Source organism: Coregonus clupeaformis, chromosome 33 (genome assembly GCF_020615455.1).
Source record: "Coregonus clupeaformis isolate EN_2021a chromosome 33, ASM2061545v1, whole genome shotgun sequence".
NCBI classification, from domain to species: domain Eukaryota; kingdom Metazoa; phylum Chordata; class Actinopteri; order Salmoniformes; family Salmonidae; genus Coregonus; species Coregonus clupeaformis.
The window spans coordinates 5816515-5830745 of NC_059224.1; the positions used below are offsets into that span (position 1 = coordinate 5816515).

The 14231-nt window shown below is 45.5% G+C and overlaps 1 protein-coding gene and 1 long non-coding RNA gene across 3 annotated transcripts in view; both read right to left on the reverse strand.

Moving 5' to 3' along the window:
- Positions 1-3298, reverse strand: part of LOC121548553 — an 84061-nt gene extending 80763 nt beyond the window's left edge. Inside the window, exon 1 of the long non-coding RNA XR_005996666.2 lies at positions 3146-3298. This is a non-coding gene — a long non-coding RNA (uncharacterized LOC121548553). The remainder of the gene's footprint in view (positions 1-3145) is intronic.
- A 488-nt stretch (positions 3299-3786) lies between these two features.
- LOC121548554 (mRNA decay activator protein ZFP36L1) lies at positions 3787-8466 on the reverse strand. Of its 2 annotated transcripts, none has more exons than XM_041860023.2 (2): positions 8360-8466; positions 3787-6900 (listed from the first exon to the last, which is right to left on the reverse strand). In XM_041860023.2, the coding sequence occupies exon 2, from the start codon at positions 6889-6891 to the stop codon at positions 5875-5877; it is 1017 nt and encodes a 338-aa protein (XP_041715957.1). In that variant the 5' UTR covers positions 6892-6900; positions 8360-8466; the 3' UTR covers positions 3787-5874. The 2 variants fall into 2 exon arrangements, with proteins under 2 accessions (XP_041715957.1, XP_041715956.1); XM_041860022.2 differs by having other exon boundaries at positions 8273-8454.
- Positions 8467-14231: the final 5765 nt, after the last annotated feature.

The window sequence follows — 14231 nt, forward strand, 5'->3', positions numbered from 1 at the left end:
TGTCAAGTCCAAACACACCACTATTTCACTTGTAGGGCTCTCAAAGCGAAAGAAAAATAACAGCAGTAAGGTATCGTGAGTGCACGCACACAAACACACAGCTAGTCTCTATGATAGGTGTGCAGTGCTGACAGCAATGCCAGTCTGTAGCTGTTTGTTGGAGAAAGCAGTGCTGTTGAGTCTTGGCTAAGAGTGTTTAGACAGGACCACAGCACAGCCTCAGGGACAGACAAACAGACAGCACTCCCTCACCGGGGTGTCAGCCTTTGTTTCCCTTCACACACCCTTATGGTGGTTGGAAAGCTGACATGTTTTTACAGGTAGTCTGATTGGGTACAGTAGACCCAGAGGCAGTATCTCACTCATCCTACCTTAGCCTAGCTCCTAGTCAGTGCCAAAACCGCACGTCTCAAATCACAGTTCCTCCTTGCACCTGCTTTCTTTTTCAATGCCGTCTTCGTAGACAGTCAGGAGCAAGGATTTATGACACAGCCTGTGGGAGGCTGGGAGCACCACGTGACTGGACTCTTGAGCTCCGCTCCTGCAGGTTGACTTAGCCAGGACAGCACTGGAGTCTTGGAAAAAGTGTCATACAATGGCTGAAGAATTGGGGAAGGGTCACGGGGCTGGGAGAGAGGGAGCGAAGTCTGCACACTCCGTCTGTCCCAATCAGCTCATCCCTGTCACGACACTGTCTCCTGCCCAATGAGAAACAGAATGAGACCAGAACCTGGGGGAGATAGATGGAATGATCCCTCTGCTCCATATTCACTCTGCTTTTGTTGACGTTTTCCTGGTTAGTTTTTCTGTCTGCTAGTGTAATAAGTCCTTTACTTGTCTCCCGAGTGGCGCAGCGGTCTAAGGTACGGAGGTGCTTGAGGCGTCACTACAGACCCGGGTTCGATCCTGGGCTGTGTCGCAGCCGGCCGCGACCGGGAGACCCATGAGGCGGCGCACAATTGGCCCAGCGTCGTCCGGGTTAGGGGAGGGTTTGGCCGGCTGGGATGTCCTTGTCCCATCGCGCTCTAGCGACTCCTGTGATGGGCAGGGCGCATGCATGCTGACACGGTCGCCAGCTGGACGGTGTTTCCTCCGACACATTGGTGCGGCTGGCTTCCGGGTTAAGCGAGCAATGTGTCAAAGAAGCAGTGCGGCTTGGCAGGGTCGTGTTTCGGAGGACGCATGGCTCTTGACCTTCGCCTCTCCCGAGTCCGTATGAGAGTTTCAGCGATGGGACAAGACTGTAACTACCAATTGGATATCACCAAATTGGGGAGAAAGTATATAATACAGATTTTAAAAAATAATAGCCTTTACTAAAGGTCTATCTCAGTCACACTCCCCTGTTTAGCTATAATCAGGAACTGGAGTGCTGCTGTCAAGTAAAACTAGTCAGAACAATTAGATTTTCTCCTCCTTTTTGTCATTGATCAACTCCATCATGCCTTTACTTTGGCAAACTCTGCTTAGTCAAAGACTGTTGTCAGTCAGTCAAGTAGGCCCGTCTGTGAATTGGCCAGTCAAATAGGTCTACTGTTATGTTACCCTGCCCACACCCCTTCCCTTGTCCTAATTTATACCCTTGTGTGCTCATCACATCTTTTTTAATCTGGGCCTTCCTCAGTGCTATTGGTGTAGGCAGAGCCAAATGCTTTAGTCTGATGGGGAGAACCCAGGAGGTATAATATAATATATTCCATTTAGCAGACGCTTTTATCCAACGTCATTCTCTACCAACTGAGCTACAGAGGAGGAGGTATGGACCTCTCTGTTTGTTCTAATAGTTCTCAAACAGGGTCAAATACAGCTGATAGAGGCATTGCAAAGTCTACAGCAGCAGCGGGAACATTACTCAACAACTACATTACTGGCCTCTTCTCTTTCCCCTGCAGCTGCACTTCTTAAAGGCACAGTGACCCTCCTTCACAAGTCTTTACTCATGAAACAGAAATCACTGTTGTGTGCTGAGGGTTCGCAGCACTTGAGAATATTTTATACCCTGTCCCTCAGACAACACCCACCCACTCGCTGAAACAAGTACACTTCTCTCTCTAGTCAAGTTTCACGACTTGGGTGTGTTTAGTCATTATTAACAGGTATTGGTTTGGTTTATAGGTTACAATCACAAAAGGGTTAAAGAGATTCTCCTGTACTTTTGTTTACTTTTTAACCAGTAGTTCTGAAAGTAGCGCTCATGAGCCAAAGGTGGTCCTCGAAAATTGCATACTGCGTTACATATGTGCAGACGTGTACCACGTCATTGCGCTCTCTCTCGTTCTGCTGTGTGTTCATCTTGCTAGCAGTCACTCAAATGGCGAGGGGCTGAATCTCATTGGCTATAACTGGAATTGCTAGGGGGTTGGCCCACGTAGGGAAAATGTAGGGGAAAATGGCGCAGCACAGCTTCCAGAAAAACTGTCGCTTTCAAACTAGGGATTTAGTGGCTAATTGAGGTAAGACAGTAATTCTGCTCATAGATTATGCATGTTTGAACTAAACATTGACACATCCAGCCCACAAAAAATACTTAGTAGTCGCCAAAGTTCCGGAGCATGTCTTTAAGGCAGCTGAGAGCCTGTGTAGGGTTTCCCAAACTCAACCACCCCCCACCCCCGGTGCATTTTTAGTTTTTGCCCTAGCACTACACAGCTGATTCAATTAACCAACTCATCATCAAGCTTTGATTATTTGAATCAGCTGGGTAGGGCAAAAAAAATAAACATGCACCCAGGGTGGGCCCCAGGACAGAGTTTGGGAAACCCTGTACTGAAAACTGAACCAACAAAGTCTTAGCTGGATCATGAGGTAAGAAGTAAGCAAATCAAGAGATGTTCTTTGCTTCGCAGCTCAGTGTACTACAATGAAAACCTAAGTACCATGCCATGCATCCCCACTGTTTTGCTTCAAGTTTGTATTGACTTAGGAACATGGCTGCTCAATTAGTCTAACTTGTCTCTTTGAGGAAATTAGAGATAAGACCAGGCCTCGGGGGGACTAGCCCTGGCTCTGCCTAGTGTGGAATAACAAATAAACTGAACCCGCAATTCATCAGCTGTAACAGGCCTAACTGAGGGACTGGGGGGGAGGGGGGTTAGGGGCCAAAACACACGGGAGAGTCAACACCATAAAAGCTCAAGTTTCCTACCTTACAGTAACCATGGTGACACAGCCTGTGAAAGGCTGATCTAGGTCCTCGAGACAGGGAGTAGCAACACTGAAAGTTATAGTTGCTGTTCCTTGGTTGCTTATAATCAACTGAGTAAAGCAGCCCACCAACCCTCAACACTAGTTTGAGGAGGCCCTGAGAGAGAGAGAGAGAACAAACAGAAGTTATATTTCCTGTCTTTGGAAATGTTTTCCTGGAAAACAGTTTAAGTAATTTTTTGTTTGACTGCATTTGGGCGGTGGGAGTTAGCTACTTGGCCGTGCTCAAACCCTTTCAACGGGACCTTTCAAACCAAGTTCCCCAGTTTTCTGGTATATAGACTATAGTGAGAGAATAAGTCTAAGATATGCGGTAGGATACAAACAAGGCTGTTTGCTCTAGATTTCAATAGTGCTGCTTCGCCAACATGAACTCTATGGTCCCCATTTCATGCCCAGGCCAAATGGAGCCAGCTCCTAGGACACGTGCTGCTTTCCCCACTCGTAACGATTCTCTCGTCCTCGTCATGTGATGTGAGTGTTGCCGTTTAATGATTACATCAAAAACAGTGATAAAGGATTACAATGAAAAAGGTCCCAACCTCAGCCGCAAACAGCCCTTGTCAATCAGGAAGACAGACGTTTAATAGAAATATGGGTTTTATTGGTTTAAAGTTTAAACTGCAATCTGTCATTACAAAAGGAATACATGAGAACAAAGAAGCAACAGCTGCTAAAAAGAGAATACATTCAACTGTTGATTTATGTCAATCCTGTTAACTTTTATTCCACTACAAGAACAGGTTTAGGCTTAAACCTGCTCTGTGTTCTACAACATGTGATAAAGGCACAATGCTTGGGGATACCTGGAATTAATTTATAGGCACTTCATGGGAATGACTGGTCCAACAACAACGACCAAAACAACCTAACACAACATCACCTTATTTGGCAACTTAAAAAAAAGTACTAATGTGTGTGCATGGCATTGTGGAATACGCGAGCGTCCATAATTAACTAATTCAAGAGGTTTCCATTTGTCGTTAGCAGCATAAAACACTGGTTATATAGGCTAAGAGTGACTTAAATACTAAAATGTATGTTTGTCCTGGTCAAAAGACAGTGAAATAACAGGAAAAGGACCGACACCCAACCCAGTCTGCATTCTAGAGGACCTTGGAGAGCTGCTGCATTCCACAACTGGAAGAAGGATTAGAACAGAAAAGAGAACCTGAAAACCGCAGTCCAACATCAGGAAAGAGGAAAAACAATAAATACAAAAACAAAAAAAAGTGTTTAAATTAAGATTAACTTTGTAAATAAATCAAAGTGTAGTTACAAAACAAAAAAGTAATTGCAGTATAATATATTAACTGTGGGAGAAAAAAAAAAAACAGGTCTTCACAATCAATACGGAAGATCATAATTTAACATAAAAGAAAATATATTCTATTGTTTCATTATCCAGATAAATACACCAACAACAAAAAATGCCTTAAGATCAGCAATAAATACATTCTGATAAGTTAAATAAGCAGTGACAAGGAAAAACATTAAGGTTTTCAAAACAAACTAAACAATAATATAATCATAATAATAATGTTGAACAAGGTGGAATTGATGGAAGAGCGTTTCACTCAGATTTTTGACAGTGGAGACTGAGGGGTCATCTCAGTCAGCTATTAAGCTAGGTGGTGGAGGGAGGGGGGGTTGCCTGGGGGAAAGGTGGACAGGCCAAGCTCAATATTAATATTGATTGGCCAGAGTTGACACATATGAAGTCCTACTCGTCCCACCTTCTCCAACGACTACAGATATACATTTTCTAAGGGCACCACAGACTCTCCAACATGACTACAGATAGACATTTTCTAAGGGCACCACAGATTCTTCTTGGGGGTTGTCGTCATGGCGCCAGAGAGCACATAGTAGCACCAAAATAAAATTATAATTCTTCCCGCCCTGATTCTAAACAAAAAGCCATCTGTGTGTTTGTCCAGTCCTCATATCCAAACATTACACAATTCAAAAATAGAGGAGCAGGAAAGAATGTGGGATCATTAAAAGTGAAAATAAGTAACCATTATAGTCCCACAAATGTCTTGGTACACATTGATCAGACATCACCAAGGCACTTCATCAGAACTGATTGTCCAATAATATTGTTGCTGGTTTAATTTTAAGAGAAAGGTGACCCTTTGTAAAATGCAGCACTGATTTGTCACAAGTCCTCTCGAGGCGTAAAAGGATGAGAGGTTTGAACAGGCAGCAATGGCCACGTGAAGATATGCAGAACTGCTACACACCAAAACGACAGGGGAATCCTGGCATGCGACACACCGAAGCTTTCCACTGACATGTCCTTATCCATCTCTTCTACTGTTCACCATTATTGTAGCCCTTCACCCAGGGACAACTTGTCTTGAACTAGGATTCTCATGTTAACTGCTACTCATCATGATTCTTCAGTGACCACTTGGCTGAATGACCATTTGGGTAAAATAAAAGACACCTCTGTCCATTGGCTAATCGGATTTATCTGAGATGAGGAGGGCAGGGGAGGAGCGGAGGTTCCTCTGCAGAGAGGAGGCAATCTGCTTTTTCATTGGACTAAGTGGCTACAATACTGCTGCATAGAACCACCATGTCCACTTCTGGGTTGTAAACAAGGCGAGGGACGGGACGGACGGACGGGGAGTCTCTCTCTCTCTGGGAGGGGATGTAGACACTCTAATCATCAGAGATGGAGAGCCTGCTGAAGATGGGCAAGCGGCGTGAGGCGTCCAGGCTGGGGGACTCAGAGCCGCTCTGACTGCTCTGGTAGCCCTCCAGGTCAGAGAGAGAGTCCGGGGGACTGGCGGGAGACTCCGACATTGGCCGGAAGAAGCAGGGGGCGGTCGGTGAGGGCGTTGCTGGGGCCAGCAGACCAGGCTCCAAGACAGGGAGGCCCCCACCTAGGCTGGGCCCGAACAGGTTGGCCAGCTCCTGGCTGGAGTAGGTGAAGGGGTTGCTGGGCCACTCGCTCAGGTCCTCGGTGGAGATTGTCGGCGGGGTGACCAAGGTGGGGCTGTCCTGTAGACTGCCATGGCTGGGGAAGCCAGCGAAGCTGAAGCTGTGCTGGAGGCGGGGGCGCTCCATCTTGTTGAAAGTGGAGAGGGGTGGCGGTGGGCCGCGGCGCTCCTCTGCGTTGTGGATGAAGTGGCAGCGGGGGCCGTAGGGGCAGAAGCCCATGGTGTGGAAGGTGCGACACAACTCTGTCTTGTACTTGGGGTGGCGGCTCAGGCTGCGCAGCTCTTGCATGCCGTGGGCAAACTGGCACTTGTCACCGTACTTGCAGGTGCCGTTCTCCTCGAAGGGCCGGCACAGCTCAGTCTTATAGCGGCTGGAGTTGACCTGCTGCTGGCCCTGGCTCTGTCCGATGCCACCGAGACACTGGAGCTGACTTCCCGGCTTGAGGCGCTCCCCAGTCTCTGAGAAGGAGCGGTCCCGGAAGCGGTTTTCCTTGTTGTTACTGCCGCAACCGCCACCACCAATCAGGAGCGAGGAGGAGTCCACATTTAGACTGTTGATGAACTGGTTCTGGTTGAATTTGGAGTTGGGGATGGTGATCGAGTGGCGGTGCTGCAACAGCCCACCACCCCCCACTGCCTTCCTGTCCAGCAAGGATGAGGCATTGTTGGCACTAGTGCAGACTGGGACAGAGGTGGAGTTGGGCCCACTGAAGGTGTTGTTGTTGTAGTTCAACATCTTATTGTTCTGCAAATAAAAAAACACAGTCACGCTTAATAAAAATAAATAAAGTGTCAATGTCAATCAGTAGTGAATGGAAAAAAATACCCCAATTCACTTTTCAAAAAAAAGTTTTGATCTAGCAGTACTTGGATCGAGGTTACAGTCCAGACCTTTCACTACTACTCGCATTGAACAAGTAGATCCAGAATATTCATTCTACTAGGTAGCTATAGAAAGACTCATCTCCATAGTCACATGGTAATGACAAATGGGCAATTAGTTTAGCTAACTAGCAAACTGTCAAGCAAATAAAAAGCACTGGCAAACAATTAAGGCCATAGTATGTGCGCGCCACAGTGATATGCACTAATGCCAGTTACATAGATAAGACAATCGATTAAAACTTTCATCAGATGTTTACTGGTTATCTATTTCAAAAGGGATATAGATAAACACTGTATTCAAATGCTGACATGTTACTTTCGGTATCCAATGTTTTCAGCTGAGGCACAGCTGTTTACAATTCGTACTGAGTGTGGATTGCTCAGTTACTCAACCCTGCACCTTAGAGGCTGCTGCCCTATATACATAGATATGGAATCACTGGACACTTTAATAATGGAACACTAGTCTCTTTAATAATGTTTACATACTGTAATCTACTGTATTTTAGTAAATGCCCCTCCGACATTGCTCGTCCTAATATTTATATATTTCTTAATTCCATTATTTTACTTTTAGATTTGTGTATTGTTGTGAATTGTTAGCTACTACTGCACTGTTGGAGCTAGGAACACAAGCATTTCGCTACACGCGCAATAACATCTGCTAAACATGTGTATGTGACCAATAAAATAGTCACGTACACAGGCTCTGCGCGACACAGCAAAGCATGCATGCACACGTCAACGGCGCAAAAGGTTGCAAGAAAACTAGTAGCAGCTAGGGTTGAATATGCTTGTTCATCAAATCATTTTCAATACCATGCTATGTGAACCCATAGTTTGATGGCTACGCGTTGCATTTTCAAATAATCGTTTTAGCTACTACATAAACTAGTTAGGTAACATTTAAAATGGTAGATTATAAACTTGCGACGCTAACCACTCCGATCTAGACCCAGACATGAACATAACATGTGACAGAAACAGCGGCAACATAAGTTGCCTGGTAAGCGAATTATTATAATGTACTGAATGGTTAACAGCCAGTAAATACTTTGTCAGTTTGTCACCTACAATCCGTGCATATAGTTAATACTCGCTGGCGTTTGCTAAACAGTCCCGAAAAAGTTAACGCACTAGCTAGGCGATGATAACTAGCCAAGTTAGCAATTAGCTAGCCAGGTACGTTAGCTCCAGCCCTCAGCTCAAAGCAAGCAATGAACATTCGTTACCTTGTTCACTTCGGTGTATTCGAAGAAAGGAGAAACGATAGTTGCTGTCATTTTTGTTGTGGATATTGTAAAGAAAAAAAAAGTTACCTAAAACACAGGGCTGGTAGTTAGTCCAGATGTAAGTGTCCTTTCTGCCCTGCAGAGAGCCCCCTCTGTCCTGCAAAAGTTGAGCGCAGTTCGCTTTTAAAACGCGGCATGTATGCATGGTTATGTTGGCTGGGAGGGGCCTGAGTTCGATTGACATATGAAGTACAGTAACTGTCTCGCCCCCACTACTTCTGTCTTGCTGGTCTGCGTGCGTAGAGATGAATCTTTAGACAAGTTATGGTCCAAACTTTAATTACATTGTTTTCTTTGTTTTAGAGTAAAAATGCATTTTTCACCCAGGTCTTGGCTTTAGTGATGGGGAATAGTGAACTACATGTAGTTCAATTATTCATTTAATTACATTTTGCTGTAGCTTGGTGGTAGTTGAACTAAATTCAAATCTTGGTAGTGTTTTCAGTAGTTACTACTTTTTTTTGCCATGTAGTGGTGTAGCTAACTACTGGAACTACACACTACTTTTTTTTTTTGAAAAATAAAATAAATATGGCATCAGACCTGCCTAATTCTAATGAATAGTTGCTGTGTTTAATAGGCTAAATTTCACATTCTGTTAACATCAGTGGCGATTTTAGCATGTACATCTTGGTGGGGCTAAAAATAAAATGATGTAGGATGCATGCCAGCAAAGCCACTACACAACACTAAACAATACATTAATTGCACTATAACGGTGACAAACAGTGCCCACAAACTGTTAGGGCCTACATAAAGTTGTCCCAACACCTTACCACTGCTACACCTGGCTATCAGCGGAGCCTTGTCTGGCAGCGAAACAGTTCATTCAGCCTCATTTACTGCCTTAAAAAAAAACATAACTGATATGGCTGACTTGCTTAAACAAATGTGGTCTCTACTGACAATTGAGATGTACAAACTATGGCATAAGGGGATGACAAGTGGATAAGAGGCAATCCATCATTTCGATTAAGACATTAATGAGCGAGCTAGGACGGACGTAGTCAATATAACTATTTGTTCAGCACTTTTGAAATGTACAGCGACAGAATTCAGAACATGGGCCGTTCTTACAGTGTTCTCCCTGTACAGAACCGTATAGGATAAATAAAGGGGGCATATAAGCAGACAATGAAAGCTCTTACAATATTCAATGATTAAATTTTTCTAAAATAGGTTATAGGCTACATGTGCACCACCAAGTCAGAACAGTAGGCAAAATTAAGAGGGGAAAATAGACCAAATGATTAGGGTGAGGCACATGGGCTACTAAAAGCTTACTACACAGCATACACTTAGTATTACTTTCTTAGCTACAGTATACATATCTCCCTGGCATATTACATAATTTATGCAGCAGCATACAATACATTTTTGGACCCACCTTGTTGTGCTGTGCTCACTTGAACAGGAAGGTGGCGCGGCGGTCCTTCGTTGGCAAATTTTGTCATCAAACGTTGTCATCAAATTCTGGCATTCTCTGGATTTATGATGCTTTAAAGACAACTGGGAACTCTGAAAAAAAACAAGGTCGAATCATGATGACGTCAGTGATCTTCAGGTCGTAGCTCTAGAAAGAGGCCCGAGTTCCGGATTTACAATTCCGAGTTGGATGACCGTTCAAAACGTATTTTCCCAGTCGGAGCTTGTTTTTCCCGAGTTCCCAGTTGTCTTGAACTCACTGAATTTAGATTTCGCAGTTGTTTTGACCGCGGCACAAATCATGCTTCATTGACAGCATGGCCAATGTTGAATGTTTATCATTTTAAGCTTTGAAAAGAGACCCTTCATTCCAGACTTGGGACCACACAGCCACTCCACTGAATAGCAGGCTAGTGATTGCTTTGCAATGCTTGCAGTTAGCCACTGATTCCTTCCAAACCACTCATTGTTGAATTTGCGATTTCCAACTTGTTGTGTAATGTTTATGTCCAATGGCCGATGAGCACCGATATGTTTTATCTATAATTTCTCTTCATTATTTCTCTTCATATGGCAAGGATTAAAAAGGATTTGCCAGTAGATTGTCCACTTGATTCATGATGATGACTGCTAGCTAAAATTTTGAAAGTATGATGTTGACATGATCAGTCCAATCAAAGCTACTGTAGATATAACGTGATTTGACTTAATTTAATCTGTGGCCAATGACCTTGAAACTGTGGTAAAAGTGCAGTAACTGCAGTCGACTGTGGTATTTTGGACGCAGTAATTGCAGAATAACTGCAGTGTCACTGCAAAATTACTGCAGTAAAAAATATGGTGTTCTTTTGGACGCAGTATTTGCAGCATACTGCAGTTATACTGCACTCTGACTGCAATCTTTCTTTGTAAGCGCCCATTCAGAACCCGGTCCTACCTACCTACAGGTTATGGAAACTTTGCTCTTTTAGTGTTTCTCCAGTAGGTTTCCTCAAGGAGAAAGTCCCCACTTCTATGTCAAAGATAATAAAATAAAAACACTTTAGTAAATACTACAGTAATGTCCCAAAAAACACTACAGTATACTACAGCCTGCAAAAACACTACAGTAAATACTACAGTATACTGTACTACAGTCCGCAAAAACACTACAGTAATTAAAGTAGTAAATGCTGTTTTTTACTACAGTATTTATACTATAGTAATCTGTAAATACTACAGTATACTTCAGTAAATACTACAGTATTAACTGTAGTGTTTTTGCAGACTTCAGTCCGTAAAAACACTACTGTGAATACTACCGTAAAGTCCTACCATAGCATACACTATAGTATTTTTTTCATGTGGGTAGATATTATACTTTTTTGTAGTTTGGATGTAGTGAACTACTTTTTCAAAGTAACTTTAGTAAAGTAAACTATACTGTATGTTTCTTAAGGGTAGCTTTAGAGTAGCTTAACTTCTTCCAGTGTGAAGTAATTGGTAGCTTCGTAAACTATATTTTCAGAGTAGCTTCCCCAACACTGCTTGCCTTTTGATACATTTATAATTCATCACCGGGGGACTCAAAGTTGTGATTCGGCTGCCTTGGCTGTTGGTTCCATTTTTTTGTACCTTTATTTATACAGGTTTTTTTCTCATTGAGATAAAATCTATTTTTCAAGAGAGACCTGGTCCAACAGCAGCAGGGGGAACAAAGTTTCAGACAAAACAACATACATACATACACTAACACAACATTGAACAAAGCTATAGACACACATACAGTACAACAATTACATATTACGTAAAGAAACACAAATGTCATAACTAAAGAACCGCTGTCCTAAAGACAATTACACTCTTACAGGTGTGTTGTATGAGTAGGGTCTTCTGGATGAACTGTTGGTCGAAGCACGTTTGTTTTTCTTATTGATGAAAAATTGAAATACGTTTCATGATTTGGTTTGACAATATTCTCTCTGATATAGTGTGTGTGTGTGAACGTGCAAAATAGAGCGAGATGGAGAGAGGCGGTTAGATTCAGCCATTTTGGATGGTGGTCACCACAGTTTTGCAGCAGTCAGCTCATTTTTGTCCTGTCTTTGGTTATTGGTTTGAGTCCTCATTGTGTATGAGAGGGACTGAACCAAGATGGGAGCAGTGGTGAAACGGTGTTTGAGGTCCCGGAACGCCCGGTCAGCAGCTAGGGACCATGTGAACGAAACCTTGGGAGAGGTGAGTGCAGACAGGGGGGAAGCCAGGGTGCTGTAACCCCGGATAAAGCGGCGCTAAAAGTTGGCGAACCCCAGGAAACGTTGCAGCTGCACTCTGGACGTAGGCTGGGGCCAATCCACCACGGCTCTCACCTTCCCGGGATCCATCTGTATACTCCCTGCAGTGATGATGTAGCCCAAGAAGGGGATGGTGGAGCGATGGCATTCGCATTTCTCCGCTTTCACAAAAAGCTGGTTCTCCAGGAGGCGTTGGAGGACCTGTCGGACATGGAGCACGTGTTCTTGGGCGAAGCAGGAGAAGACAAGGATGTCGTCAAGGTAGACAAAGACGAACCGGTTCAACATGTAGCGGAGAACATCATTAACCAGGGCCTGGAACACAGCTGGAGCATTGGTAAGGCCAAATGGCATGACCAGATACTCGTAGTGACCGCTGGCCATGTTGAAGGCAGTCTTTCATTCGTCCCCCTCCCGTATCTGCACCAGGTGGTAGGCGTTCCGAAGGTCCAGCTTGGAGAACACGTTGGCCCCCTGGAGCGGCTCGAAGGTCGAGGAGATGAGTGGTAGCGGTTCTTCACCGTGATGTCGTTGAGGCCCCGGTAGTCGATGCACAGGCACAGGGCTTTATCCTTCTTCTCCACAAAGAAGACCCCTGCGCCGGCGGGGGAAGCAGAAGGACGGATGAACATGGCTGCTAGGGAGTCCTCAATGTAGGTCTCCATAGCCTTGATCTCAGGACCCGACAGCGAGTACAGTCGTCCCCGGGGCGGAGTGGTGCCTGGGAGAAGGTCGATTCCGCAGTTGTAGGGTCTGTGCGGCGGAAGCGAAGTGGCACGGGCCTTACTGAACACGTCCCGGAGGTCCCGGTACACCGTGGTAATGGCGGAGAGGCCAGAGGCAACTTCCGAGCCCCCAGGAAGACGTCCCGGGGCAGGCTGCGCTGACTTCAGGCAATGAGCGTGGCAGAACGGGCTCCAGCCCATGATGGCACCAGTAGACCAGTCAATAAAGGGGTTGTGTCGCTGGAGCCAAGAGAAACCCAATACCACAGGAACCTGAGGAGACTTAATTAACATGAATTGGATCGTCTCGCTGTGGTTCCCTGATACTCGTAAGTTGATGGGGGTGGAATTGTGGGTGACCCGGCCTATAGAGCGCCTGTCCATCGCTCTAACGTCCATGGGAATGGAGAGGGGCTGAGTGGGGAAACCCAGCTCGGATGCCAGGGTAGCGTCCATAAAGCTCTCATCGGCCCCAGAGGCGTTGAGTACCCGGAGAGATTTTGACTGGTTCCCCTACAGCAAGATGGCATGAAAGGGGGTGCAAGTAAGGGGAGAGGAAAAGTTATCCGTAAGTCCCACCAGATTACTCGCTCCTACTGGTGAGCCTGGTCTTTTAGTGGACAGGTGGACACAAAATGACCAGTAGTCCCGCAATACAGGCAACTCTTCATGTGAAGCCTGTATTGCCGTTTGGCTGGAGACAGCCTAGCTCTGCCTAGTTGCATTGGCTCGGGAAGAGGTGAATCAGCAGACTTCGGAGACTCTAGGGGGAACTCGGGTAGCCTCGGGTTCTCTCGGCAACGGAGCCGTCGGGCACTTCCGGGGTGAAATCCTTTCTCTCCTTCTGTTCGTTCCGGTAGTCGCCCATCGATCGGAATGGTCAAGGCGATGAGCGAGTCGAGATCCGTCGGTTGTTCCCGGGCTGTAAACTCGTCCTTTACTTCCTCCGATACTCCGTGCAGGAACGTGTCGAACAGCCCTTCCGTGTTCCAGGTATACTCAGCTGCCAATGTGCGGAAATCAACTGCATAGTCTGCCACACTGCGGGATTCTTGCCGAAGCTGGAGTAACTTCCGGGCAGCCTCACTCCCAGACAATGGAGCATCGAAAACCTTCTTTACCTCCTGCGTGAACTCCTCCAGACTGAAGCATACACATGTTCCCACACTGCCGTAGCCCTGGCGAGAGCCTTCCCGGACATCAGCGTGATGAGGTACGCTATCTTAGAGCGGTCCGAAGGGAAGGAGGAGGACTGTAGCTCGATGATGAGCGAACACTAAGCGAGAAATGCCCGACAGGTTCCCGACTCTCCAGCGAAGCGTTCCGTGGGAGGTAAGCAGGGTTCTCGGGAAACCAGGGTTGCCGGGGAGGCCGCGCTGCTAACAGTCGGGTTACTGAGGGGCTGGGAGATTACCGTTGTGGTAGGCTGCCTAATTGACAACCTGCGGAATTGCTCCATCAATGTGTTAAATGCTC